Consider the following 12310-nt stretch of genomic DNA (forward strand, 5'->3'; position numbering starts at 1 on the left):
CGTTGAACTCTAATTTTTATTGTTGATATCCACATTTTGAAAATTTGAAGAATTATCTTGAAAATTGAAACAATTTTCCTTAGAAATTCCAAAGTGGTTCCTTGGAAATTCCAAAGAATTCTCAAAACTTCATAGTAGTTATCATGGAAAATCCGAAAATAATTTTCAAATGAATATCTTGGAGAAGCAGAAAAAAATCTTCAAGAAACGAACGTAAAAAATCTCCACGCCGATTCACGCCGCCGCCGGCTAAGATGGCGTTCGGCGTGACGCCAAAAACGCCGCCGCCGCTGACCAAAATTCTGACAAACGCCGCCGCCGCCGATTTTCGGACCGGCGCACACCTCTACATCATCATTATCATCATCATCATCATCATGTACGCATAGAATGAGCTACGCTGTGCCAGAACATCCCACGTGCTTCTGGAACATGAAGCGTGGAGATATAAATATGCGCGCATTCCGCGTGTGGCTTCAGTTATATTTTTAACCCGCGTAAGGGGTCGTTCAAAAATGATGTCACAGGTCTTAGGGGGGAGGGGGTCCAAGATTTTGAGACAGTATATGTACTAGGTATACAAAAAAGCGTGACAGAGGGGGGGGGGAGGTGGTCTAGAAATCCCAAAAAGTAGTGGACGTCATACTTGCATCGCCCCTAACGTATGTAAGTGAAGTGATGTTTAATAAGTTTGTAACAAGTAAAGTGTAGTGAAATAAAGTGTAGAATAAAGTGAGCGTTTCGTTAAATAGTAACTTGCCCGTCCGAAAAAGACATTTATTGTACATGTACATTTTGGGGCTCCCGCAAACTGTCGGCCCCGAGGCCTCCTTCCGGCAGAATTCAGCTCGCACTAACTGATCCGAGTTACCAAGGTCCAAGTTACCAACATTACCAACGTCTCAAAGCCAGCTTGGCACTGAGCATGTTGACTTCTTTCGTTGTGGTGAAGAATGGAGAATCAGTCACTTTCGGCGGGATCTTCGATGCCACCAGGACTTTTCGTTTTTTTGTTCGCTGTCAGAGTCCTTTTCTATCCGGAATGTTGTCATCCTCTCGCGGCTTTTTGGATCTATCCAAAGGAATTTTTTTCCTACTAAACGTCTCTTGCTAAATAGAAGCGGAAGCCGCCAGCTTTTACCGATTGCGAAATACCCAAGGAACAGTTTTGACCTGCAGTAGTTCAGTGGGCTTCGTGGCCGTGCGGTAGGCGACGTCAATCGTCTAGACGCATGTGCTGTGGAGTGTGGGTTCGATTCCCGCCCCGGTAAGGAGAAAACTTTTCGTAAAGCGGAAAAGTTCTCCACTGGTCCACTGGGTGTTATGTGTATGTCCTGTCCGTTGTCTCATGCTAGATGTTATGTGTTCAGTCTGTGCGACCTCTGGTCGAAGACGGTGATTCTGTCTTTTCACGGCGGCACCATTCGATTTGATGCCATCGAATTAATGCATAGATTACAAATCACAATGGCACATAATTATAAGCAGCGTAAAAAAAATCGACACAGGGAGCTGGAGCTAAAAACTATGACCAGCCTTGTCGTTTGATCGAGCTGGAACGAATCGGCAAGCCAAAAAGTGGCATGTTTTATTTTCATCGCTGCTTGTTTGTCATCGTCCAAAACTTACTCATAGCTTTATATTTTTCATTCTTCATTAAATATGAGAATTATGGAAAATCAAGAATATAGTTTTAAATGTTAAATGCTATATGGTCTTGAATTCTTTCTCTTTTTTATACTTGTTGCCACAACATCCCCGGTAGCTTAGTGTTTCCATAGTTTATTCATTGTATGGTTTCTAAACCAACTTATCATTTGTGTATTCGTATATTATGAAGCAAACGTAAACACAAGCATAGGAGTATCAGGTAAATCTTTCAATTTTAGTACAAAATAGTTATTGTACCTTGCAACAAAATGACAACTTTCGTGATCATTTTTCATGGCTTCCACAGATCTAAAAAAATATCCGCAGTACAAATAGCACGTGTTATCAAAGCATTCACCGCTACAAACCACCACCTGGCGGTCAAACTATCAAAATTATCAAAGTAGCTTTTTTGCTGCAGGTTATGTTTTCCTTAGGCGACTATCTGGTGCTTTGGTTGCGACGAAAACTAAGCGGATAAGTTGATATTTTTATGCGTCGTACAATAATAGAAAATAAACTTAAAGTCACTTAAAACTAGACTTTTATTTACATTACATGGTACATAGGTCTAGAGACGAGCTCGGTGGTCTAGTGGCTATCGCTTCTGCCTTATAAGCAGGAGGTTGTGGGTTCAATTCCAGGCTCGTCCCTTTCCTACTTTGTATTTCTATCTTTTTTTTTTGTTGGGGCGTAGAACCACTGCGTCCATTGAGTTGAACTTTTGTGGTATACCCCTGATTACTCTAAACTATGTATTCGCATCTTGTAGGTTGATCACCATTTGTCAAGTAAACAACCTATGACGCGTCTTTTCCCAGTCCGGTATAATTGAGTTAATAAAACCCACTACCTTTCCAGGATTTGCAGTCCAAATATCTCCTGGTTGCATAAAGCCACTATTTAGAAATTTAGATCTACCCTTGTACAATGCATCGCAACTGCAAAGCAGATGTTCCGAGGTTTCACGTTCCATGTTATAGAAACGACAGATATCATTCTGAATCTGGCCAATATTTTTCAAGTGATATCTGCTCGGGCAGTGTCCGGTTATTAGGCCAGTGAAGGTGCAAAGAGCTCTCTTGCTGAGCTCCAAAAGCTTTTCGGTTACTTTAACATTGGGAATTATAAATCTCTTTGATTGAGCACACTTTTCGGCAACCAACCAGTTGGTCATCAACCTTTGTGCTTCCCAGGATTTCAATTCCATTTTTATAGTACATCTTAGTTCTTTCTGTGTTTCACGTTCTACCGAAACGATTCCTACTGTTATAACCTTTCACACTAACAAATCCAAAACTTCCCGTGGCACCTATGAGAGGTCGTAGAGTTCTCTGCATCTTTCTTAAGTAGGTGTCCAACTATCCATCCTTCCCCTTCCACAGCATTCGCAAGAACGTGGCCAGGACAGATCTCGACTATTGTAGAGTCCATTGCTTCCATCTAAGAGACAGTGATTAGTCCCAAATCAATATCTGTGGTAACGGATGAAAGTGATGCTACTCTCATACAAAAAGTCCAGGCTTGTACCACCTACGAATTTGTGCAAAATGCTCAATCCTAATGCTAATGCTTATTACATGGTACATAGGCCCAGAAACTTTTTTTTTATTTACTAAGGCCGTTACAAATATTTAATTAACATTTTGTACTACTGGTCTCCAAAAGGTCAAGGGGGGTAATAAAAAATAAACATTAAAATGAAAAAAAAATCAAAAACTCGGATTTGTTAAAAAATGTTTTGAAAATCCTCAAAATTATTTGAATTTTATTTTGTTGCCCCCTCAAAATATTATTTTTTGGCATAAAAATCCGAGTTTACTTGATGAAGTAGTATAAATATTTCTTAGTGTAATTTTGTGCGTTTGTCTGCTTTATAGTTCGACGCATTCAAGAAACTAATATATTAAGTCTCACATTAATGATCATTCTGCTAACATCAACCAATCAACTATCGTTCATGCTCTATTCACCCTTCTCCCATAATGCGACCTGACGAAGGTCATAAATCATCATCCTATCTAACAAGAATATTTTTCTCTTTTCTGTATTTTTTCATCTCGTCGGAAACCTCCATCCACCGCCACCTTGACTTCCTTTTCCGTTCGCACCGGAAACTCTGACTTCGCTCAACAACAACAACAACAACATCAACGACGTCACCGTTAACGATTTCGATGTACGAATCATAAAAAAAATACTAGGACGTGGTATTTGCCCTAGCTCACGCCACCGGAAAGACCGGCAGATTCACCCTCATCGAACGATGGCGCAACAACGAAAGGCTGCTGGCACCCCACGAGAACCCGCTGAAAATTCTCATGAAATGGGGCGAATACTCCAGCGATGTGCAGTTTATACTGCAGCGGTCCGAACAGAAAAAGCCCGATCAAAGTCAACAGAATAACAACAACAATAATATAAGTAGCAACACCCCTGCTCAGAATCAGCATAATACTCAGCAGCAACAGCAGCAGCCTCAGCCTCAGCAACAGCAACCACATCCCCAGTCGCAGCAGCAGATCCTTCGGCAGCAGCAAAAGTTGAACCAGTTGAATAATAACCACCTCATCGGTGGCAGCGGGTTGGACGACCCCAAGAGCAAGCTGGTCCAGAACAATCTAAAGAATAGTGCCGGCAGCACAGGAAATGACCCCTATGGGAAGCAGCTCAACCAACAGCAGCAGCAGCACCATCATCATCCCCAGCAGTCAGAATTGATCAGCAATTGCTTGCCACCGTCTTCGCTGGAGCGTGGAAAGGAAACGAGGAAGAGCCTCAACTCAGGGTGAGTCATCAATATATTTATGGTGATGTGATAGATAGCATATTACTTTGGGAAAAAAATGTGTGTGTGGGTTCAAGAAATAGATTATTCGGGCGTGTCTAATGTGTGGGCACTTGATTTATAGATCGGAAAGCGAAGGGAAGGAGCATAATTGATAATCTCGGTATCGTACTGCTCTGCGAACCAGCAGTAGAATAATCTTATCTATTATTTCTCAATTACGGCTGGGTAGGTTTGATGCTCGGATTATGAGAAACAAGATTTGTGAAAGCTTCTGGGATAGGGTTTTGAATGACGTTGGTAAAAAAAATGTTTGCCGGATGAACCTTTCAATCGTGACTATGACTGCATGCTGAGTATAGGATCATTAAAGTTATAGGTAGTACGTACTAATGGCGAACATAATTTTATCTTGAGAAGACTAGCACCAATAATCGGTTAATAGTAAAGTATTTTTATATTTGAATCAATTTATAACAATTTGAAGTGAATCTTTCACTATTTAATGATTTTCCAAAACATTGTTCACATGGATCATTTGAATTTTTGTTTTTTATATTCGCGAAGTCGAAGCTGCCGTGCATACATACATACATAAGTGACATCACTGATATTTAGCATGAGAAAGTATATAGGAAATTAAATTTAAAATAGATCCAAAAAAATTGTTATACTTTTTAATTAAAAACTAATTAACTTTTGGTAATAGAAAAACACTTGTAGATGAAAAAGAAAATTTTCAAATTATTATGTTTATTGTAAAGCTTATTAAAAGTCTAACCCAGAGTACCAAATAGTTTTTGATTAAATATTGTTTTGAATTTTAAAAATGCATTTTAAATTTTATTTCCTATATGTTCCGTGTTGTATTTTAACCCTCTCTTTCCCACGACTTTTTTCAAAGATTTCAATAGGAAGGAATGATCTATGAAAAAAATGTTAGAACAAAAGTTATTTGACATAGCTAGAATTAGTGGAAAACGAAGAAAAAGTTTTTGATTGTAAATCAATAGTTACTTGATTGTTTTCAATAGTTTCACTATTTTTACTCAACATTGATTATATTTACATTCTAATGAAACCATAAATTCGTGCCAAATACTGCTCTTTGTTGTTGAAACAATTCGATGAATGTTGGAAGGGGCAAAATTTGATGGAGCTCGACAGCTATCATGGGAAGAAAAGGGTTAATTACAGTCGCCTCTCCACATCTCGATATTGAAGGGACCATCGAGGTAGGGAGAGATCGAGGAATGGAAGGAAAATTGAAATGGGTACTAGATCCAAAAAAGCTCGTTGCTATGAAAAACTACAACAAAACAAATGTCGTTTCTTGTTGTTAATATGTTTTTTTTTTTTTTTTTAACTAATTTTATTTGCTAATTTTCTAATACATGCATTCATCTCTTAGACTAGGTGTTCCGTGTTTTCTTAACACTATCATCCTTATTCGCTATGTTATATTTTTAGTTATTATTGATACATTTCAATTGCCTCTGGCAGTTAGAATTTTCCTCTGGTTGAATTGAACCATGTAGGAATTACAATGTTTTCAACTTAAACTAATCTTAACCTATTTTATACTAAGGGTACAAGGAGTTAATCGATGCAATAGAAGATTGCAACGATTTTTGTCTAAAATTGGAAATTATTTTGTTGGACATTTGTTGCAATGTCTCAATATTAGAAATTCTATGAAGTTCATTGGTACTATACCACGGAGGCAACTTCAGAATCATTTTCAAAATTTTATTTTGAATCCTCTGAAGTGCCTTTTTTCTGGTATTGCAGCAACTAGTCCATATTGGCACAGCATACAACATGGCTGGTCTAAAAATTTGTTTGTAAATCAAAAGTTTGTTCTTAAGACAAAGTTTTGATTTTCTGTTTATAAGTGGATATAGACACTTAATATATTTGTTACATTTGGCTTGAAGGCCTTCAATGTGATTTTTAAAAGTTAATTTTTGATCTAGCAGAAGTCCTAAATATTTAGCTTCGCTAGACCAATTAATTGGAACCCCATTCATAGTGACAATATGTCTGCTAGAAGGTTTCAAATAAGAAGCTCTCGGCCTATGTGGGAAAATTATAAGCTGAGTTTTGGAAGCATTCGGGGAAATTTTCCATTTTTGCAAGTAAGTGGAGAAAATATCCAAACTTTTTTGCAATCTACTACAAATGACACGAAGGCTACGCCCTTTGGCTGAGAGACCTGTGTCATCTGCAAACAAAGATTTTTGACACCCTGGTGGTAAATCAGGTAAGTCAGAAGTAAAAATGTTATACAGAATAGGCCCCAGTATGCTACCTTGGAGAACACCAGCCCTTACAGGTAATCTATCAGATTTAGAATTCTGATAGTTTACCTGCAGTGAGCGATCTGATAAATAATTTTGGATCAGTTTAATAATGTACAGAGGAAAATTAAAATTCATCAATTTTACAATCAAACCTTCATGCCAAACACTGTCAAATGCTTTCTCTATATCAAGAAGAGCAACTCCAGTCGAATATCCTTCAGATTTGTTGAGCCGAATTAAGTTCGTAACTCTTAATAACTGATGAGTGGTTGAATGCCCATGGCGAAAACCAAATTGCTCATCAGCAAAAATAGAATTGTTATTAATATGAACCATCATTCTATTTAAAATAATCTTTTCAAACAGTTTGCTTATTGAAGAAAGCAAACTGATAGGGCGATAACTAGAAGCCTCAGCTGGATTTTTGTCCGGCTTCAAAATTGGAACAACTTTAGCGTTTTTCCATTTATCTGGGAAGTATGCCAATTGAAAACATTTGTTAAATAAATTAACCAAAAAGGATAAAGAGCTCTCAGGAAGTTTTTTGATAAGTATGTAGAAAATACCATCATCACCCGGGGCTTTCATATTTTTAAATTTTCTAGTAATAGATCTCACTTCATCCAAATTGGTTCCCAACGAAGGGTCAAAAACATTATCTTGATCGAGAATGTCTTCGAAGCTTCGTGTAACCTGATCCTCAATTGGACTAGTGAGACCTAGACTAAAATTATGGGCACTCTCGAACTGCTGAGCAAGTTTTTGAGCCTTTTCGCCATTTGTTAATAAAATTTTATTTCCCTCTTTAAGCGCTGGAATTGGCTTTTGAGGTTTTTAAGAATTTTCGTTAATTTCCAAAAGGGTTTCGAACTGGGATCCAACTTCGAGACATTATTCTCAAAGTTGGTATTTCTCAGAATAGCGAAACGTTTTTAATTTCATTTTGCAAATCTCGCCAAATAACTTTCAACGCGGGATCGCGAGTTCTTTGGTATTGCCTTCTTCTCACATTTTTAAGACGGATCAGTAGCTGAAGATCGTCGTCAATAATAATGGAGTTGAATTTAACTTCACATTTCGAATTGCAATGCCTCTGGCTTCGACAATTAAATTTGTCAAAGATACGAGCGCATTGTCAATATCACTTTTGGTATCGAGAGGAATATCAACATCAAAATTCCTATCGATATATGTTTTATAAATCCCAATCAGCTCTATGATAATTAAAAGTAGAGCTGATTGGATTATAAATGGCTTCTTGTGATATTTCAAATGTCACAGGAAGGTGATCAGAGTCAAAGTCAGCATGAGTTACCAATTGGCCACACAGCTGACTTGAATCCGTTAAAACTAAATCAATTGTAGAAGGATTTCGACTGGAAGAAAAACAAGTAGGGCCATTGGGATATTGAATTGTATAATATCCCGCAGAACAATCTTCAAATAAAATTTTGCCGTTGGAATTGCTTTGAGCATTATTCCATGAACGGTGTTTGGCATTGAAGTCACCAATTACGAAGAATTTTGATTTGTTGCGAGTCAGAATTTGAAGATCAGCTTTCAACAAATTCTTTTGCTGCCCATTGCATTGAAAAGGCAAATAGGCTGCAATGAAGGAAAATTGACCAAAATTTGTTTCAACAGAAACTCCCAAGGTTTCAAAAACTTTGGTTTCAAACGAAGAAAATAATTTATGTTTGATACGTCTATTAATGACAATGACGACCCCACCACAGGCGCTGTCAAAACGATCATTTCTGTAGATGAAATAATTTGGATCTCTTTTAATGGAGAGTCCGGGCTTTAAATAAGTTTCTGTTATAATGGCAATATGCACATTATGAACTGTTAGGAAGTTGAATAATTCATCTTCCTTACCCTTTAGAGAGCGGGCATTCCAATTTAGAACTTTCACACAATTATTTAGATCCATTAAAACGGAGTCCGATAACAATTTTTTGTGTGTACTTTATACCAACCTGAACAGCTTCATGAATGGTATTTGCTTTGAACATTGCATCAATCATGTGATGCAATTGTTCAGTTAAAAAATCAAAATCGGAAGCAGTCATGCTACCTGAATCGGCAACATGACCGTTATTTTCCGTTGGGACATGGGTATAAACCTCATTTTGAGAAGAGAAATTTTGTCTACCAGCAGCGATGTTTGCATACGTAGGTACATTGGAAAAATTGGAATTTACTGAAGTGCTTGCTACCCGTTGACGAGCGGCAGAATTTGTTTGTGAATTGTGGTGGGTATGAATTGCTCGACCGGTAACCGGTTTCGAAATTTGAGCGTTTGAAAAATTTCTACCCGTCGAATCTGGGATCCGATTGGAATTTCCCGTCATCAATTTTGCACGGGAATTTAAAACCTTTTTGCGTGAAGGGCATTCCCAGAAATTGGATTTATGATTTCCCCCACAATTTGCACATTTAAATTTATTGGAATCTTCTCTCACAGGACATGCGTCCTTGGCGTGAGAGGTTCCACCACAAATCATGCATTTAGCATCCATGTGACAATGTTTGGTTCCATGACCCCACTTTTGGCACTTACGGCACTGGGTGGGGTTTTGGAAATTTCCCCCAGGCCTGCGGAAATGTTCCCATGTAATACGGACATGAGACATAATACAGGCCTTTTCTAAACTTTTCATATTATTTAGTTCACTTTTGTTAAAATGAACTAAATAAAATTCTTGAGAAATGCCCCTCTGGGAAGTACCAGAGTGGGATTTCTTTTTCATCTTAATTACTTGGACTGGTAAAAATCCAAGTAATTGAGAAATTTCCATTTTAATCTCATCCAGTGATTTATCATCACTGGGGAGACCTTTCAAGACGACTTTGAACAATCGCTCAGTTTTGTCGTCGTATGTGAAGAATTTATGGCGCTTCTCAGTTAAATACTGAAGAAGACGTTTGCGATCATCAAAGGATCCCGGCAAAACGCGGCAGTCCCCCTTCCTAGCAATCTGAAATGAAACCTTGATCCCCTGAAGGTTACTCAAAATTTTATTCCGAAAGCCAGAAAACTCGGCCACAGATACCACAATTGGCGGAATCCTTTGCTTTTTCGCATGAATCGAATCACCTGGGCTAGAGGTATATTCGATTTGCTCAATTTCATCATTAATCAAATCGAACTGATTGCTCAGTTCGATTGGAGAATTATTTCCGATATTAGAGTTAGAAGGAATATCTGAATTCTCCAGCTTCCTTCTATTTTTTCCGCGCTTTGGCAGGACGGTCTTGAAACCTTGTTTCTTTGAAGGAAGTGGAGAATTCAGAGACTCCCCCTTCCTCTTGTTTTTATTAATGCTCATATCTGAGCGTGGAGACGTGACCTTCTAAGAGGTTTTTTCCCAGAACGGTGTCCCTGCAGGATTACCACCGCTTGTCGGAATTTTACTTCCGCAAACGGGTCCAACGTAAAACGAAGGCACGGGTCCTTGCAAAGATCGTAACGGGATCAGTGGGTACAAATAGCGCTAAGAAGCACCGTTGAAATTAAAATAGCTTCGGGTAGTATTAAAAACTTCCTTCCGCAAAGAGAGAAAGAACCGCACAGCACGAAAGCACGATGCGGTCTGATTGTTAATATGTTTGTTATTGTCCAATCCAAAGATGGTCTAGTAGCCTAAGTATTTGAACATATCGACATAAGGAGAGTAAATCCTAAACAAAATATGATCAGAACACATCGAGATAGAGAGATATCGAGATAGGGATGTTATAGAGATGTAGAAAGCTCAAATGTATGTAGATTGAAGGGTCTGAGCAAACCATCGACATAGAGAGAGATATCGAGATGTAGAGAGTCGACTGTATTTTCGTATATTGTGACTTGCAACAAAATGACAACTTTGTTTTTCCAAGTCTTCAACAGATATGAAAAAAAATATCCGCAGTGCAAATAGCACGTGCTATCAAAGCATTCACCGCTACAAACCACCACGTTGCAGTCAAATTTTCAAAATTTTCAAAGTAGGTAGGTTTTTTGCTGCACGTATGTTTTTCTTAAGCGTCTATGTGGTGCTTGTTTTTGGCTGCGACGGAAAATAAGCGGATGAGTAGATTTTTTTATGTGCGGTGTGTCGTGACCCAGACGAGGTTTTTAGACTCGTTCGTTCGTCGCAACAATACTCAGCAAACTGATTCGCACTTCGTTTTTTGAAATGTTGAATCAATATGTCTTAAAACCAAGGTAGCTCGCTACACATTAAAAATAAATAAACAACAAAAGAGTATACTATAATAAGAAATTTACTGATTGCTAATATCACAATGCAGTAAAGTGGATCACTTCTTTCGATATTTTATAGATCTGATCTTATCTACTACATTCTTCTCCTCCCCTACTCTCCAATTTGTAATCGACGTAAAATGACTTTATAGCTATATATTGTTAGTCCTTGAATCCTTTTCTTTTTTTATTTTGTTAAATAACAATTTTTAAACTTTTTTTTTTCTTAAAAAAAATAAAATGTGTCACAATCAAATAGTAGCGTTGGATTTCTAAACCAAATACAATCCAACTTCAATCTAATCCTTTTTTTCAATTCAAGAGAAATGTTATGCAATGTCTATCCAAACCATTCCAAAACCAAACCCCATTTAAATCCAATCAAAAATCCAAAACAAATTCAATACAGAGTCAATCCTAATCGTATCCCAATCCAATTCAATCAAAATCCAAGTCCAAAACAGATTCAATCCAATACAAATCCAATCCAGATCCAATTTAAAACAAAACAAACCCAATAAATATCCAATGCAAATCCAATACACATCAAATGAAATCCTATCCAATTCCTATGCAAACACAAATCCAAACCAAAATTAACCTTAATTCAATTACAATCCAATCCAATTCAAATCGAATCCAAATTCAATCCAAATCCAACCTAAATCCAAGACAAATTCAATCCTAATCCAATCTAATTCCTATCCAAATCCAATCCAAACCAAATCCAATTCTAAAGAAAATACAATCCAAAACTAATCCATATTTAAACCAATATAAATCAAATTCTAAGTACAATCAAAATCCAATCCAAATCAAATTCAAATCCAATCTAAATTCAACCTAAATCTAATTCAGATCCAATCAAAATCCAATCCGAATATAATCCAAGAGCAATCCAAATCCAATTCAAAGCCAATCCAAATCTAACCTAAATCCATCCAACTCCAATCCAAATCCAAATACAATCCAATCCAAATCCAATCCAAATCCAATCCAAATCCAATCCAAATCCAATCCATATCCAATCCAAATCCAATCCAAATCCAATCCAAATCCAATCCAAATCCAATCCAAATTCAATCCAAATCCAATCCAAATCCAATCCAAATCCAATCCAAATCCAATCCAAATCCAATCCAAACCAATCCAAATCAATCCAAATCCAATCAAATCAATCCAAACCCAATCCAAATTCGATCCAAATTCAATCCAAATTAGATCCAAATCCAATCCAAATCCAATCCAAATCCAATCCAAATCCAATCCAAATCCAAGCCAAATCCAAATCCAATCCAAATACAATCCAAATCCAAT

At 37.4% G+C, this 12310-nt stretch overlaps 1 protein-coding gene across 4 annotated transcripts in view; it reads left to right on the forward strand.

Annotated features, from left to right (window-relative positions):
• The window catches only part of LOC134219248 (transcription factor mef2A), a 281676-nt gene that overhangs the window by 98322 nt on the left and 171044 nt on the right, over window positions 1-12310 (forward strand). For all 4 annotated transcript variants that reach the window (XM_062697956.1, XM_062697954.1, XM_062697955.1 and 1 more), the window contains one exon: window positions 3855-4438. In XM_062697956.1, the coding sequence (XP_062553940.1) occupies window positions 3855-4438 (584 nt within the window). The remainder of the gene's footprint in view (window positions 1-3854; window positions 4439-12310) is intronic.

Source organism: Armigeres subalbatus, chromosome 3 (genome assembly GCF_024139115.2).
Source record: "Armigeres subalbatus isolate Guangzhou_Male chromosome 3, GZ_Asu_2, whole genome shotgun sequence".
In the NCBI taxonomy this organism is placed as follows: Eukaryota; Metazoa; Arthropoda; class Insecta; order Diptera; family Culicidae; genus Armigeres; species Armigeres subalbatus.